At 42.5% G+C, this 17,776-nt stretch overlaps 1 protein-coding gene across 4 annotated transcripts; it reads right to left on the bottom strand.

Annotated features, from left to right (window-relative positions):
* Nucleotides 1–12,105: 12,105 nt before the first annotated feature.
* ARMCX1 (armadillo repeat containing X-linked 1) lies at nt 12,106–16,085 on the bottom strand. 4 transcript variants are annotated; one of them, XM_068962319.1, is made up of 5 exons: nt 16,022–16,068; nt 15,623–15,676; nt 15,021–15,124; nt 14,134–14,249; nt 12,106–13,871 (listed from the first exon to the last, which is right to left on the bottom strand). In XM_068962319.1, exon 5 carries the CDS (start codon nt 13,756–13,758, stop codon nt 12,400–12,402), a length of 1,359 nt encoding a protein of 452 aa, XP_068818420.1. In that variant the 5' UTR covers nt 13,759–13,871; nt 14,134–14,249; nt 15,021–15,124; nt 15,623–15,676; nt 16,022–16,068; the 3' UTR covers nt 12,106–12,399. The 4 variants fall into 4 exon arrangements, with proteins under 4 accessions (XP_068818420.1, XP_068818419.1, XP_068818422.1 ...); XM_068962318.1 differs by lacking the exon at nt 15,623–15,676 and having other exon boundaries at nt 16,022–16,085; XM_068962321.1 differs by lacking the exons at nt 14,134–14,249; nt 15,623–15,676 and having other exon boundaries at nt 16,022–16,085.
* Between the last annotated feature and the right edge of the window lie 1,691 nt (nt 16,086–17,776).

Here is a 17,776-nt window from a genome sequence, read left to right on the forward strand (position 1 = left end):
GAACAACAGATTGGTTACAAATCGGAAAAGGAGTACGTCAAGACTGTATATTGTCACCCTGCTTATTTAACTTCTATGCAGAGTACATCATGAGAAACACTGGGCTGGAAGAAGCACAAGCTGGAATCAAGATTGCCGGGAGAAATGTCAATAACCTCAGATATGCAGATGACACCACCCTTATGGCAGAAAGTGAAGAGGAACTAAAAAGCCTCTTGATTAAACTGAAAGAGGAGAGTGAAAAAGTTGGCTTAAAGCTCAACATTCAGAAAACGAAGATCATGGCATCCGGTCCCATCACTTCATGGCAAATAGATGGGGAAACAGTGGAAACAGTATCAGACTTATTTTGGGTGGCTCCAAAATCCCTGCAGATGGTGACTGCAGCCATGAAATTAAAAGATGGTTACTCCTTGGAAGAAAAGTTATGACCAACCTAGACAGCATATTCAAAAGCAGAGACATTACTTTGCCAACCAAGGTCCATCTAGTCAAGGCTATGGTTTTTCCTGTGGTCATGTATGGATGTGAGAGTTGGACTGTGAAGAAGGCTGAGCACTGAAGAATTGATGCTTTTGAACTGTGGCGTTGGAGAAGACTCTTGAGAGTCCCTTGGACTGCAAGGAGATCCAACCAGTCCATTGTAAAGGAGACCAGTCCATTCTAAAGGAGATTAGTCCTGGGTGTTCTTTGAAAGGACTGATGCTAAAGCTGAAACTCCAATACTTTGGCCACTTCATGCGAAGAGTTGACTCATTGGAAAAGACTCTGATGCTGGGAGGGATTGGGGGCAGGAGGAGGAGGGGACTACAGAGGATGAGATGGCTGGATGGCATCACAGACTCGATGGACGTGAGTTTGAGTGAATTCCGGGAGTTGGTGATGGACAGGGAGGCCTGGCGTGCTGATTCATGGGGTCGCAAAGAGTTGGACACGACTGAGCGACTGAACTGAACTGACTGATAATGGAAAATAATCTGAAAAATAATATATGTGTATATGTGTAACTGAGTCACCTTGCTATGTACCTTGCTTGCAACTTAACATTGCAAGTTAATTATATGTCAATTAAATATATATATATAAAGAAAGATAAATAAATAAACCCCAACCTCAAATTAGTTCAATTCTTGATGCTTAAAGTATTGATAATTTACTCTTATACTGCCTTCTCAAAGCCAAAGCAAATCTTTTTCAAATCAAGAAAAACTCAACTATTTTTCTAGAATTTTTCATTCATAATATTTAGTATTCAAATAAAAGCATACCAAGAGATACTACAAACAAATTTTTAAAGGATTAAAAGAAATAAACAATAGAAATGGACCTATAGAAGATTAAGCTATTAGAGGTATCAGGCATAGACTTTAAAGGAATTGTAATTAATATGTTCAAGAAAACCTAGAACAAGAAAGACAATTTCACCCAAGAACTGAAATGTGCTGTGAAAAGAATCAAACGGAAATTCTCAAAGTACAAAATGTAATAGTGACCTTCAGTTTCAACTCTAACATACCAAAAGTTTGAAAGCCCTTGTTACTCTTCTTATAATAAGAAAAATGTTGAATAAATAGGAAATCTACAACTTTTCTAAGATACATCAGATAATTGAGCTCACAGGGCAAAACAACACCCCCAAAGTCTGGAGATACAGGAAGAATCACAGTTACGATGAGATTACTTGAAGCAGAAAGCTCAGGAGCCAGTAACAGGTCAGAACATCTTAAATGGTCGTTTTGAGTTGCTACAGAATGGACGTGGACTAGCTTAAGAGTTCAAAATCTAGGGGTGGGGATACTTTTGGGAGGGTCATCACATTTTCATTATTTTTTTATCTGAAGGAACCCCACAGGTTATAACAACAAAGATCAGAGAAAATTTCCCTCATGTTTCTGTCAGGGGGAGGGGAAAATAACCATTTTGAATTATGCCCAGGGGAAAAATAACCGTTTTGAAATACATCCAAAATATTCTCCATAACAAAGGCTATCCTGAAAGGGAAACTATTTTACCAGGGGTTTATCTGACCTAGGGGAAGGGCAACTGGCTGGCTCCAGCTCCATCTAGACTTCCTGTCTCATGTAAAGGGAGAAAAAAAAGCACCATTAATCAACTGGATATAATTAACATTTGTAGAATATTTAATCCAACAACAGCAAAAACTACACATACCTCTCAGGCTCACATAAAATATTAACCAAGAAGGACCACATTTTAGGCCATAAAACACACCTTAACAAGTTCAAAAGTAGAAAGCATACAAAGTATTCTCTCAGACCACATGGAATTAAACTAGAAATCAATAACAGAAAGATCCAAAATCTCAAAATATTTGAAGATTAAACAAATACACTCTTAAAACATGGGTCAAAGAAGAAGTCTCAAAAGAATATTTTAAACATTTTGAAACAACTGAAAATGAAAATACAACTTATCAAAATTTATGGTATCCAGTGAAAACAGTACTTAGAGGAAATTTATGGAATTTAATGCATATACAAATTTCCCCTGCTTTTTGAAAATTTGCTTTATACTACTTGTGGTTTTTGTTTTTGTTTTACAAAAGACCTATATTAATACTTGTTTTCACTAACTTAAAGAAATCCAAAGGCAATTTTTGCTTTTATGGAAAAAGGTGAAGAGAGGAAATAGCATTCAGCATTTGTTCTGCAGCAAGCTGAGCTATTATGGAAGCAGCATTTACCCCAAGCAGTGAGAGTAGCGTTCACTGCCAAGCTCCTTCCCTGTGAACTACACTCATCATCTCAGCACTGAGCTGCCATAGCTTTGTACTGTGCCACAGCACAGAGGCTTTATCTCAATCTATTTTGTGTGTCCATTAATAATAATAATATTTATCCTAAGATAATTGGCCTTCACTTTAAGCCATTTTGGCTTGTGAAAGGTTTCACATGAACATTCTACTTTTGGACAGCAGGGGAAACCTGTATTAGAAAATAAGAAAGAGGAGAGGTGTGGCCAAGATAGTAGGATTACGGAAGCCTGTGAACTCACCACCTCCCATGGGAGCATCAAAATTACAGCCTTTACAGAGCAAGTATCAATGGGAATGACCTGAAGACTAACAGAAAATAGTTTCCATAATTGAAGATACAAGGAAGGAACTACAATGAGATGGGTAGGAGGGGAAGACACACAAGACAGCCAAAACTCACGTCCCTGGGTAGGTGACTCACAAATGGAAGGATAAACACAATCACAGATGTTCCCCACAAGGAGCAGAGGATCCGAGCCCTATATTGGGCTCCCCAGCCTAGGGGTCCTGTGTCAGGAAGAGGAGCCTCCAGAATGTCTGAGTTTGAAGGCCAATGAGGCTTGCAAACAGAAAAGCCTGAGAGCTATAGAAACAAAGATTCTGCTCATATAACTTGTGCAGCTGTTTTTGGGAGTTTTTTCTCCCACGAGAGCACTGATGCTAATGAGAACCATTTTGGAATTCTCCAGGAAATGGCAACCCACTCCAGTATTCTTACTTGGAAAATCCCATGGATGGTGGAACCTGGTAGGCTACAGTCCATGGGGTTGCAAACAGTCAGACACAACGGAGCAACTTCACTTTCACTCTCTAGCCTATTAGTACCAGGGGCTTACTCACCACCAGCAGGCAGGCCCAAGTCCTGGGACACCACAAGCTGAGCAGCCATCTATTTGTGAACCTGGCCTCACCTACTAATTGGCTAGTACCAGCCCTGGAAACCCTCAGGCATGGGCTCAGCTGCACCAAGACCCAGCCCCACCTTCCAGTGGGTCGACAGCCACCATAAGAGGCAGAGAGTGGTGGTCAACCAGACCAGGAGCCAGCCCTACCTACCAGCATGCCCACAATAGGCAACCCTATCACAACAGAACGGTCCAAGTAGTTCATTCCCAACACAGGGCTCAAACCCAGGTCTCCCACATTGCAAGCAGATTCTTTACTATCTGAGCTACCAGGGAAACCCAAGAATACTGGAATGATAGCCTATTCCTTCTCCAGGGGATCTTCCCAACCCAGGACTCAAACCATGGTCTCCTGCATTGCACGCAGATGCTTTACCAGCTGAGCTACCAGGGAAGCCCCCAATATGGGGTAACCCCAGACTGCATAATTCTGGGGACCAGAGAAGAATGCACTGCTGTGATCTATAGGACATCTCCTACATACGGCCACTTCTCCAAGACTGGGAAACACAGCTGACCTACTGAATACATAGAAATAAACAGAACAGCTAGACAAAATGAGCAGACAGAGGAATATGATCCGAAAGAAGGAATAAGACAAAGCCCCAGAGGAAAGAAAGATAAAGATAAGTAAAGATAAGCAATCGATCTGATAAAGCATTCAAGGTAATGATTATAAAGATATTCACTGAACTCTGGAGAAGGATGAGCACAGTGAGAATTTCAACAAAGCGGTAGAAAAATAAAGAAGAATCAAATAGCTGATGAAAAGAATTGCATATATATATGCATATATATACAACACCCAAATCACTTTGCTAAACACCTGAAACTAACACAACATTGTAAATGAACGGTATTTCCATTAAAAACATTTTTTAAACTTTTAGCCATCCAGAAATAAGAAGCTTCCATAATTTGACTAAAAACTACCTAGAAAAACAAAGGAACAAATATCATAGTTAATGTTAAAGTATCAGGAGCTTCCACCTGCAATACATAACAAGGAAAGGATGGCCACTATTGCCACTTTTATTCATTACCGTGCTGAGGAGTCTATGCAGTGCAACAAGGGAAGAAAGAGAAATGAAAGTTCAAGCAAATTGAAGAAGAAGGAAGACTATTTGCATACAAAAGTAGTACATATGTAGAAAACAAAAAAGAATCTATGAACAAACTATTAAAATTAAATTATTTTAACAAGATCATGCAACACAATGCCAGTATAGTTTTTACAATCAGCTCTATTCCTATATCAGCAGCAAGAAACCAGAAAATGAAATTCTAAAAACCAAGTCACTTAGAAATAGCATTGAAAAACTACTAAGTCTTAGAAATATTAATAATTCAAACAAAATACCTGGGAGACTGAAGATGGAAGTTCAGACCTTATGGAAAGATGTGAAAGAAGACAATTAAAGGAAGGAATATGTCATGTTAATGGATTGGAGAACTCAATATTGTAAATATGTTCTGGTTCGTGCTAAGTCACTTCAGTAGTATCCAACTCTTTGCCATCCTATGAGCTGTAGCCCCGCAGGCTCCTCTGTCCATGGGATTCTCCAGGCCAGAATAGGGGAGTGGGTTGCCATGACCTCTTCCAGGGGATTTTCCAGATCCGGGGATCGAACCCGTGTCTCTTACATCTCCTGAATCAGCAGACTGGTTCTTTACTAATAGTGCCATCTGGGAAGCCCCTATAAACATGTTAATTCTTTCTAAATTGATTTCTAGATTAATTGCAATCCCAATTAAAATCCAAACAGCTGCAGTTGTGTGCGTGTGTCAGTGTCTGTGTGTGCATAAATTGGCAAGTTTATTTTTAAAATCTATATGGAAACACAAAGAGCCAAGAATACTGAAAAAATATAAAGATTTATACTACTAAATATCAAGATGTATTATACTTTATTTTTATAACTTAGAGGTAGGAAAGAGTTTCCTCAGAATGAACAAAAACCCAGAAGCCAGAAAGGGAAAATATGAAAATTTGATCACCTATAGGTGTTCACCTATAAAGGGAAAAAAAGAATAACACCAAATGAATTAGATATCAATCTACGTTGACAGCACCAACATCGAGCTAAGTCAGCTCGCCCCAATTCCCTGAGCACTAAATAAACAACCTTCTGATGATAACGTGGTTCCTGATGTACAGAATGTTAGGGACAGAATGTTCTGAGCAGCCAACACTAAAAATCTGTTCTACTTGGTAATTACATTTCTTAGAGTAACACAGACTCTCACTCTCTCTCTTTTTTTTTGGTTTTCAAAATGAAAACCCACCCAGTTTAAGAACGTTATGTGCATGTGCAAACTTAGAAATACTCAATAAACAGACAGCTCTAATGCCCAAAGATGCTTGTACTACACTTATTCTTTCAGTTTTTAAAATGTAAATGGTCAACAAGGGTCAAAGAGTTACACTTAGCCCACTGTCAGTGCTGGATCAAATTCCTTTGACATGAACCTGTTAGAATGAAGCTACCCCTCCAATAAGGCTTCTTTCTCACTCCCTCCCTCCCCTCAGGCTTATCCCCAAACCCAACAATGCCCAAGCCCTTAACACAAGGCCTGAGAAGGACACAGTGGAGAGGGAAAGGCATGGAGATATACATCTCTGAAAGCAAAGAGGTGTTATCCTGCTTGATACCACACCTCAGGGGTCAATATCCTAGTCTTCTGTACCCGGAGATGGCAGCGTGATAGTTCTGGTTTAAAGGCAAGAAGAGCCACAGTTTGAACAGAGAAATAAGGGGAAAAAATCTTCAGTCTGGGATATGATGAAGAAGGAATGTAAAATGTTAGTATTGAAAATAGTCATAATCATTCTTCAAAAAACCACTCTCAAGGGAATAGAGCAGAGAAATTAACCAAACAGAGGCATAAACACAAAATTTCCCTGAACCACATCAATTTGCTAAATCTACACTTGAATCTCTTTTGAAACAAAGCAAGTAGAATCTGAATTTAAAAATAGAAAACCAGTTTCCTGAGCCTTGAAATATTATGCTTTGGGTGACAATTTATAAGAGAACTATACTCCATTTTGTAAAATTGCCTTTGAACACACTTGACTGGGATAGATCCACTCAAATTCCTAAAATCATTGATGTCACTAAGTCATGTCCAACTGTTTGCAACCCCATGGGCTGCAGCACGCCAGGCTTCCCTGTCCTTCACTATCTTCTGGAGTTTGCTCAAATGCATGTTCATAGAGTTGGTGATGCTATCTAACCATCTCATCCTCTCTCTTCCGCTTCTCATCCTGCCCTTGGTCTTTCCCAGCATCAGGGTCTTTTCCAGTGAGTCAACTCTTCATATCAGGTGGCCAAAGTATTGGAACGTCAGTGTCAGCATCAGTCCTTCCAGTGAATATTTGGGGTTGATTGCCTTTAGTAGTGACTGGTTTGATCTTCTTGCTGTCCATGGAACTCTGATGAATCTTCTCCAGCACCACACTTCAAAAGTAACAATTCTTTGGCACTCAGCCTTCTTTATGGTCCAACTCTCATATCCATATATGACTACTGGAAAAACCATAGCTTTGACTATATGGACATTTGTCAGCAAAGTGATGTCGGCAAAGCTTTTAGATGTGTTGTCTAGGTTGGTCATAGCTTTTCTTCCAAGGAGCAAGTGTCTTTAAATTTTGTGGCTGCAGTCACCATCCGTAGTGATTTTGGAGCCCAAGAAAATAAAATCTGCCACTGTTTCCACTAAAATCATTGGATGAGATAAAAACCAAAATAGAAGAATATCCTGAGTTTCTAATTTCCTCAGTTTCCCAGAAGTTGCCATGCTTTCTAAAGAAAAGTCACTGGCTCCTCCCTGCCCCCATGAGCTGCAACAATCATGGCTACTATACTAGTAGGGTGCCTTTCCCAAAATGTTTGAGTGGCAACCTCAGATGTGAAAGCATCAGGACATCAGAGTGTGGCTGGGCCGGCCCTGTGTCTTCCCTGGACCAGGCAGTCATACATCTGTCTCACACAGCACTTCCCAAAGTCCGGGTGATTCAGTTCCAAATAATACCAGGCATGGGACATCAAGATTCATGCAATGCACATAGGGCTGTTTCACACTAAGACTGGTGCTTTCTCAGTCTCTGTTCAACAGCCGTCCAAAAAGTCTTGGCATCCAACCACACATACCCAGGGTCATCTTGTTACCACAGCAACGACAATTATCATTCTGCATCAAATGCCCATCGGTGCATGACCTGGTGTCATGGAAATGAAACGATCACCCCCAAAAGACACAGAAGCACAAAGAGACTATTGTCAATGGTCTCTCAGAGGAGGAAATCAGAGAGAAGTGTGAAAGAGGGAAAGGGAAGGAGAATAGGAAGGGAGGAGAGGATGAGAAAAGAGACCTGAGTAGCAGATGGACACTGGTCAGGCCTGCGCCCCTGCTGCAGGGTGGCTTTTTATTACCCAAGTTCATCTCATTGCCACCCCAGGTCGAAAAGTCACTCAGCACTCCAAGTTATCAATATAGAAGTGTTTTTTTTTTTTTTTACTCCAATCTCCAACTATTCGCCCTACCTGCCACATAGGAGCAGTAATATACATATCAGTATCTTTGTTTCTCACCCACCCAAGCCTCACCTGTAGGCAACTTCTAAGACTTTACTCTTTCTTCTACATCTTGCTGTGTGGATATCTACAAAGTTATGTAATCAGTATACAGAACCTCATCTCCATCTCTGTCTTCATCAAGAGGAGTTTTGTGCTGGGTATCTATGGAGGCATTATACTGATGTTTGGCTCTATAATGAGGATTTTAAAGCAAACAGTTGCTCATGTTTGGAAGGCCACGGGCTCTACCTCTGGCTGAGTCATCTTGGGAATCTTACCCAACTTATCTACATCTCATTTCTTCCTTAGCAAAGATATAATATTTACTTGACAGGATTATTGACATTAAGGTGGAAGTGGGAGGGAAATATATAAAATGCTAGTGTCTGACAAGTGTTAGGTACCACCCACCTCTTTTCTTCTGTAACATACATGTCTTTGATATAAATACCCTGCTTACAAAATTTGAGTAATATTATTCTAATTGCCTTTTTCCTAATAGGAAACTTTCATTTTTATCAGTTTTGCAATAATTGGGAGACCACTCAATTCACGAATGGCATTTTAGTTAAATGAATATGCTGCATTGTTACCCTGAGTGACAAAGACTACTTCTTGAATAAAAGGATCTTTAGATCTTTCTAAAGTGTTAAGGACCTTTCAAAGGTCAGTAGCACCCAGAATATGATCAATTTTATAGGGAAAGTTGAACTTGCCCTTTTGAACAGGCCATAACAAAGCTGGAGTCCTGGTGCTCTTAATTCTGGTCCTTCCCTTGGACTTTCCACTATCCTTGCTCCCAGCCCTAGCTCCATTCCTCACAGGGTGGCAGCCTCCACCTAAATCAGATTCTCTTGATTTCTCCACTAAATCAGATTCTCTTGATTTAGACATTCTTTCAGTAGGGTGAGTCTGAGGACTACCCCTCAACCCTCTGCCACTTTCCTAACTCAAACTACTGCAAAATTTCTTATCAGTAGAAAGTGATACTTATCATGGAACAAATGCATCCTCTGTGTATTAACTATGTCTTTACATAGTCTCATTGACAAGAAACAATTTCATTGATCTAAGATGCCTCTGATTATTAGATACATCATTATTTTATATACTACTGAGAATGAAAAAAAATTTTATTTAAACTTTGACAAGACTGTAAGACCTATCACAACTTCAGAAATACTAAAACTGGGGGTGGGGTAAGGAAATGTCCATCTTATGATCAGTGAATACAGTGGCACTACTTAGTGCCATGACAATTTTAACATAAACACAAAATTTGACTCTCAAGTCACCAAGTGACACTTGAAAATACAGAGTATACTTACAATGAATTTCTTTGATGAAAACAGAACACTTAAAAAACATTTATAAGGAATGTGTTAAATCCAGAAACATGTATATTTCCAAAATTCCACCAGCCCTACTCTTAGAAACACTTATGCTTCATGTCTTCATGTCTAAACCCATACAATGCTGTAAAAATTGATGAGATGGAATTGAGGAAACACTTCCAGCTCTCAGAAAGGAACAAAGATCTTATTTTTCAGAGGAATGTATCAGTTTATTTAAAATCTACTAGGCCAATAGATACACAAAAAGGTACTCAACACCTACTAATCATCAGGAAAAGAGAAATCAAAACCAGAAGAAAGTATCACCTCACACCTGTTATAACGGGTTATCATCAAAAAGACAAGAGATAACAAGTGTTGATGAGAACATGGAGAAGGGGAATCCTTGTGTACTGCTGGTGGAAATGCCAGTTGGTACAGTCACTATGGAAACAGTATGAAAGTTCCTTAAAATTTGATAAACAGAACTGTCATGTGATCCAGCAATCCACTTATGGATATATGTCCAAAGAAAATAAAAACAAGATCTAAAAAAGATATCTGCACACCCATGAGCATTGCAGCATTATTCAAAATAGCCAAGATATGAAAACAATCTACGTTTCCAACAACAAATGAATGGATAAAGAAGATGCAGTATATATACCACAGCCACGAGAAAGAAGGGAAACTTACCGTCTTCAACAACTTCAGTAAAATTTGAGGGCATTTATGCTAGGTGAAATTTCAGACTGTGTAAAATAAAATGATGTATGATATCACTTGCATGTGGAATTTAAAAAGACAAACTCAAGAGTAGAGTGGTATTTACTGGGAGCTGGGGGGTGGAGGAAATGGGGAGGTGTTGGTCAAAGGGTACAAATTTCCAGTTATAAGATTAACAAGTTCGGGGATCTAATGTATAACATGGTGATTATAGCTAGTAATACTGTATTATATACTTTAATATTGCTAATAGAATACATTTTAACTGTTCTCACCAAAAAAAAGAAATGGCGATTATGTGACAGAATGGAGATGATAGCTAATCATTTTGATATAGATGAAGGAAAAGATTTAATATTAAATTCATTCATTATCCTGTTACTCATAGCTATTTTTCATATTTTGGTATATAACCTTTCAGAAATTATAACACATGTAAATATTTTATATCAAAAATTGAATATAGTATATGGTAATGTAATTGGCTATTCCACCTAAGATTATATGCTGAGTTTTTTCCATGTAAAAAAGCGTAGTTGACCATCAACATTTTCAAGAGTTAAATAATGTTTCAATGCATAGACATACCTTAATTTCTTAGCCAAGTGCTTATTTCAAGACAAATTTCTATAGGTAGAATCTCTGGGTCAAAGAGCATGCACATCTTGAAAGCTTCTGAAACATGTATCCAGACGGGTCTTGTACCAAGCACGGTCCCACTAGCACAGTTTGAAGGTGCCCCTCCTCCCACACTTCAGCACACTTTGGGATGGAAGGGAGGCAGATCTCCAGTATGGATGTCGACAGCCGCCTCGATGGGTCCATAAAGACCCTGCCCCAACTAACCTTGTAAAGGAAAGCTGATAGAAACACTAAAAATTATTCTTTATTCTATTTTCTCATAACTTCAGAGTAATAACTAATGTATTCACTCCCACAGATACCAGAGTTGGACAAAAAAGAGGATGTTTTTCTAGCAAATGCCCTCAGTACCCTACAATGAAATTGTCCCTTTCTGTCTGTTCCCAGGATAGGTTGCAGCACTTCTTCACTCAAAGCATCTCTCGCATCCTTCCTCCCCTTACCACTCCCACGGTCATCAGTGAAATTTCACACCTTTAGCATCTATGACTGAAATATGGTGATAAATTCCTTATACGATGATGCAATCTCCAGTGGCTACACCTGTCCCTACCCCAACTCTGACTCATTCTGCACACAAGTCAGTCACATAATTTCCCTTTCATCCTGTCATTCATTCCTCTGGTCACAAAAGGCTTTGGTGTCTCCCAGGGGTGGGTGGAATAATACATATACACCTCAGTTTAGAAATTGGGGGTCCTCAATGCATGGGACTCACCCCAAGTGCTGGACTGTATTTCCCATCACTCCCCTCCCCACACTTTGTATTCCATGCAAGCCAGCCTCCTCTGGAAAGTTACAACCTCCATGCTTTTCTTCCCACAACTCTTCCCTCCTCCAGTGCTCTTCTGCCCTGTCCTTATCCCATCTTTCATGCCCACTACTTAAGCATCCCCTCTTCGGAGGAGAGCATTGTTGCTTGCGTAAGTTTCTGCCATAGGAAAGAGCTGGCCATGATTAGAGGCTCCCAGTTTTGTCACCACCATTTTGTTTCCATACATCTTGCCTCTCCACATATATCATCAACTCAAGAACATGATAATTTGTTGCTGGTTAAAACACACAACTTTATTGATGAAACACAAGATTAACAGATGTAAACCAATACAAAAGTATAGTTTATTTGTGGTTAGGTTGCTGTCAGTTTAAGTAAAGAGTAAAAATATCTCAATCTAGGTAGCAAGATAGAATCAATAAATGCTTTCTTTGTACAAGCTCTAGTATTCATCTGACATCCTTAAAATGATCTAGCCTAAAACAAACCATCACAATCAGCATCACTGTTGACGACATGTAATAGTCATTATTCCAAAATAGCAGCTGAGAGGATCTTTTTGCCATATAAGCACAGTGAAAAATAAAGAATTTACAAAATGCATTGTTCCCAACTTCAAACTAAACAAATTTCCTTGATATTTTTGGGGACAGACTCCTAATTAGAGTTTGGTCAATACCTTCAGGACTTTTACTTTCACGACCAGATCACTGTGATTTGCTAACGCTTTGATTTTCTTGACACACACTCCAGATTCTTTGAATAAGAAAAAAAGTGAACTTCTGCTGAATTCTTTCCTGGATGAGGCAAGCCCTTCATTTTTTATGTTGTCATTTATATTCTCGAATAGGGTAAGGATATTCAGAAGAATCTCTCTGTCCCATTCTTTATTAAAGAGCGAAATCAATTCTGACGGCACTTTGCAACTCACCAGTTCTCTTGTCATGGCTGGATTTTCAGTAAAGTTTATGATTAGTTTCATAATCTGAATCTTGGTGAAGTAATTTCCCAGGAATAACAAAGCAAAAAAGTCTGGAAAAGAATAGGAAAGCAAATGCTGGTAATGATTAGTCACAGTCATGTTGGTTAACAGTCTTAGACCAGCCATCTGCACAGCTGAGTCCAAACGACAGATCATGGTGTCATCACACACTTGACTGATATATGTCTTAATCTTGCCCTGATTTTCTGAATTCACACTCAAGTTATTAAGGGCATTGTATGCCTTTTCCCTAATAATGGGATCTTTCGTTTTTATCAGTTTTGCAATAATTGGGAGACCACCCAATTCACGAATGGCATTTTGGTTAAATGAATATGCTGCATTGTTACCCAGAGTGACCAAGGCTACTTCTTGAATAAAAGGATCGTTAGATCTTTCTAAGATGTTAAGGACCTTTTGAAGGTCAGTAGCACCCAGAATATCATCAATTTTATAGGGAAAGTTGAACTTGCCCTTTCGAACAGGCCATAACATAGCTGGAGTCCTGGTGCTCTTATTTCTGGTCCTTCCCTTGGACTTGCCACTATCCTTGCTCCCAGCCCTGGCTCCACTCCTCACAGGGTGGCAGCCTCCACCCCTGACTCCTAGGCAGGGGAAACCAGGTGCGAGAGCCCTGGTCCCAAAGATGGTACCCAACTTGGCAGCTTTACCTGCCTTTGCACTTGCCTGTTCCTTCAGGGTGCTGAAAAGAGCCTTGGCCTTGGCCTCTAGGCCACCTCCACTCTCGGCCTTTGAGTGGGCCTCTGCCTTTACATCAGGTCCACTCTTGAGTTCCACAGCTACCTCAGCCTTGGCCTTTGAGTCACCCTGAAGTCTGGCTCCAGCCCCCGCCCCAGCATTAGCCTTAGCTCCTTTCCCAGTCTCTGAAATATCGCGAGATTCCTCCTCATCGTCGTCCTCGTTCCAGATTATCTCGTTCTCATCTCTTCCCCAGGTCAGCCTGTATACACAGTAGCAGGCTCCAGCCCCGATCACCACACCAGCAGCCACGCAGCCAGCTTCCCGAGTTCGGCCCATGATACAGGGAGTGTCTGGAGGACTTGCTCTGGCTAGAGGAGTGCTGCCAAGTCGAAATGCGGGGGAGATGGGGCTGCGGAGTCTTCAGCTACAGCCAGCAGGCTCTGCTGCAGCTACAGGTATTTGGGGACATAAGGATAAAAGATTTAAGGCTTCAGTCTCCTCCTTTTTGCGCCTTTGCATGCAGACAGACTGACCTACAGACCTACAAACAGACCAAACAAATAGAGACATGGCAGGGACTCAAAGCGAGATCACTGATTCCTTTCTTCAATCAGGAATTTCGCAAGTTTCCCCACCTCCAGATTCTCCAACGTCTTCTTCAACTACCCCACTCCAGTACGTTAAATTTAAGACAACTAATCAGTTCCCTACCTCCCCTGCCCGTGCAGATGTCCTGGGGGCAGAGGCACCCCCACATACACCCGCAAAGGTCCAGGCAGTTTCTTCCTTCGATTTCTGGCCTGGAGTAACAGCGATTTCCTGCAAACCTGCGTACAAAGCGGGTGGGGAGGGTGGAGCTGAGCGCTCAGGGGACAGACAGATGAACCTCACCCAAGACGGGACACAGGTTCCTCTCTGGCATCACTGGCCCTAGTCCTGCGGAGCCCAGTATTTCCCATCTTCGGTTACCCTCCCCTCCTCACTGAGCTGCCGCTTTGATTGGAAAGTTTGTTTTGACCCGTCACCCCTCCCCCCACTCCGTTCCTACGACCTCCTCCAAACCTCCACCCTACCCCATCCCCCGAAAAAAGTCACCGCCTTCGAAGGTGACTGCCACAACTACTTCCCTGTAACAAAATGGATGGTGGTGGAGCCAGAGTGAGTATCTAGAAGCTAGACAGGCGTAAAATGCACAAAGCTCTCGAACTCCACCCTGGCCTCCGCCACCCCCACCAGCTCAGAGGTACCAGGATACTCCTACCCCCACCCATTACATTCACTGCTCCGGAGCAATTTCCTTCCTTCCTCGTCTAGGTTTCCGCCTCCATGTAACCTAAGAACTGACAACTCTGGGACCGAAGAGTAACTTGGAGTAAGGTCCTCCCTACCCCCACCCCCACCCCAGGACTCTCGCAGACACCTACGTCCTCCCAGCCACTTCTTTCCCTGCAGAGCGCTTTCTTAGGCAAGCTCTGCAATGATCCAGAGAGAAGGAGGGGTATGAGAGGGATGTCCACAGGCCCTCTGGAGTTTGCAGTCTTCACCTTTCTCCACCGCAGGGATCTCTAAATAGTGCCACCACCCTCACTCTGACCTACTTGTTTCAGGGCGGTTTTCCTCTTCTTCCTGCTCCTAGGGTTGAACTGGCCTTCAGGCGCAAGATCCACAGACACAGACAGGAGACACGGCAGAGATGGGATGGCTAGGCAGACAGAACAGGGCTTCAGACAGTCCCAATACCAGCTTTTCCGAATCCAAGGTCCTGGTTGTCAAACGGATTTCACTTTTTGGTCTTTCACCCTACCCCCACTTCTCAGGACTCTGATAACAGCAGCCTTCTCCAGCAACTGCGTCCATCCACCCCATCCCCCAGCCCCGAGTCTCAGCCCCAACCCCAGCCGTCAGCCATTTTCCCAGGAAAAACCACACCCCTTTGGAACAACTGGAAAGAGGGGAGGCGGGGCGAAGGAGTGCGGATAACCAGAGGAGCGAAAGAAAACCACAAGATCTGATTCCCCCTCCCTGATGCATTCGCGGCCCCAAAGACAACTCTTTTTCCTGCGCGCGTTGTCATATCCTATTTCCTGTATCAAATGGCAGGGAGGTAACTGGGAGTCAATAATGCGCCCGGGTTAGGGCGAGAAGCCCAGCCATCCTCATCCTTCTAGGAGTCGCGGGGCAATCCCACCTTTACACGGACCTGCTGGGCTTCGGGGCAGATTCTTTATTCCTTTGCCCGGAGTGGTACAGCGCCCTACCGAAAGACACGGGGAATGACAAGACAGACGCACAGCTCCAAGATTCTTGTTGCTAGATGGCAGCACACTGGACAAGAATCTTAACACGGGTCCTTCCCGATACAAGGCCCTGGATGTCAAAGGTTTCAGGTTTCCCCTCTCCTGGTCTGGGATGTCCCCTGGAATCTGGCTCCCAAGTGTCCACCATTTTTGTTCTTGGAAGTGCCGAGGAAACAGTGCAGGGGTGTGGAGAAAGCGAGCCTTGTCCCTCGGTCGTCTCCACCCTCCGCTACCAGCACCGCGGGGATCCCCCAGGCCAGAGCCCATTCACACAGAGACCTGCTGCAGCAGGGCAGAGTTACCTCCTCCTCCTCTTCTCCTGGCCACAAGCCCGCCCGCCTTCGAGGTGAAAGGGAGATGGCAACCGGACCAAACGAAGACCAGGATTAGAAGGACGTCTGCAAACGTCTAGCTCCCGCTCACGTGAGAGCCACGTCACTCGTGAGCTCAGGACCCCAATTACCACTCCCACCAGCAGTGCGGCAGGAGCTGGCCCACCCCCTTCCTTCCCCTCCACAGCAGGTCCTGCCACTCATGCTCCTTTGCTGATCCCAGAAACCAGAAGTAGCTTCTCTTGTAGTTGGCATTTGCCTTTCTTTGGTTAACAGAGACAACTGTTCCCATAGCCATCGGTCTTTTCTTACTCTTTGAGAAGTAATTTTTCTCTCCTCTACTCCCTCTCCACCCAACTCTCCCTTCACCTCCTCCGCTTCCCAGCCTCAAATGAACAGCGTCTCTCCTATACCTCTCTGCGAAATTAGATTTAAGATCTCAGAAAAAGAGATGGGCAGTGGGAATATCTTACTTTCTTAAACTTTTCTGTTCATTTTTTAAAAATCAGTAATGCTTTATTCCTATATAGAGAAAATGATGCTACTTTTGTTTGAGTGGAGAAGAATTTAAGTGTGAGGGAATAACCCCAAAGGCCTCATGAATTTTATTATATTTATTTCTAACACAAGGAAAATGTTTCCACTGGTTACAGTCAAAAAGAAGCTTTCTAAATATAGAAAGTTTCTAAATATAATACAGTTTTAAAATTGAAAACTTATTTTTCACATGGTCTATATATTAGTCCACAAAGATGACTGGTTGTCTAATCTTGGCCATTTTAAACAAATGATCTATTACATTTTCAAATTTTGGGTCAACTTACAACTTGATAAAAGCAATACAATCATATCTTGTTTGATTAAAGAAAGAAATACATTCAGTTACCTCAGAGTTTTGACCGACTGCTGTGTGAGCCTCTTGCAATTTTTCGGCTTTTCTAAACACCTGTCCCGGATTAACTGTTTACCTACTAGGGCTTCCCTGTTGCCTCAGTGGCAGAGAGTCCACCTGCCAATGCAGGAGACACAGGTTTGATCCCTGGGTTGGGAAGATCCCCTGGAGGAAATGGCAACCCACTCCAGTATTCTTGCCTGGAGAATCCCATGGACAGAGGAGCCTGGCAGGCTACAGTCCATGGGGTTGCAAAGAGTTGGATTCGACTTAGCAACTAAACTACCACCTACTATGGCTGAAGAAGTTGAGGGTGTGAGAGATGGAGAAATTGTCCCTGCCTAGTCAAGAGGGGAGGGAGGAAGGTGATGCCTTCCCACCTCCCCTATGTTCCGGAGTTTCTCATCCCCTGCATTCTGGCACCTGACTCTCTTTGCTCACTCCTAAAATATATATGGACAGGTGACCAAGGTGGTAAACGCCACTTTACTCAGGTGACCAACCTGAGTAAACACCTTAGACTTCTTTTCTCCCTCCATACTTCACATTCGCACAGAGATAACTCAGGGATGCAGAGAAGGGACTGCTGTTCCCACCTACTCCTGCAGATTTCCATGAAGCCTAAAGAAGCAATTGCGGGGGAAAAACACCCAGGCCTGCCAGCCCTGCTCTGCCCTGATTCACGGTGGCCCAGTTATCCTTGTTCCTTATGCTGTCTGCTGATACCACCTGACCTGAGAGATGCACCCTACTGGCCTCTCACCTCCGGCCTTCTTACCTCAGGGCATCCAGGGGAAACCCAGCCTCGTTGCTGGTTCACTGCCTGCAGCGCA

The sequence above is a fragment of the Capricornis sumatraensis genome, chromosome X (assembly GCF_032405125.1).
Source record: "Capricornis sumatraensis isolate serow.1 chromosome X, serow.2, whole genome shotgun sequence".
Taxonomy (NCBI): Eukaryota; Metazoa; Chordata; class Mammalia; order Artiodactyla; family Bovidae; genus Capricornis; species Capricornis sumatraensis.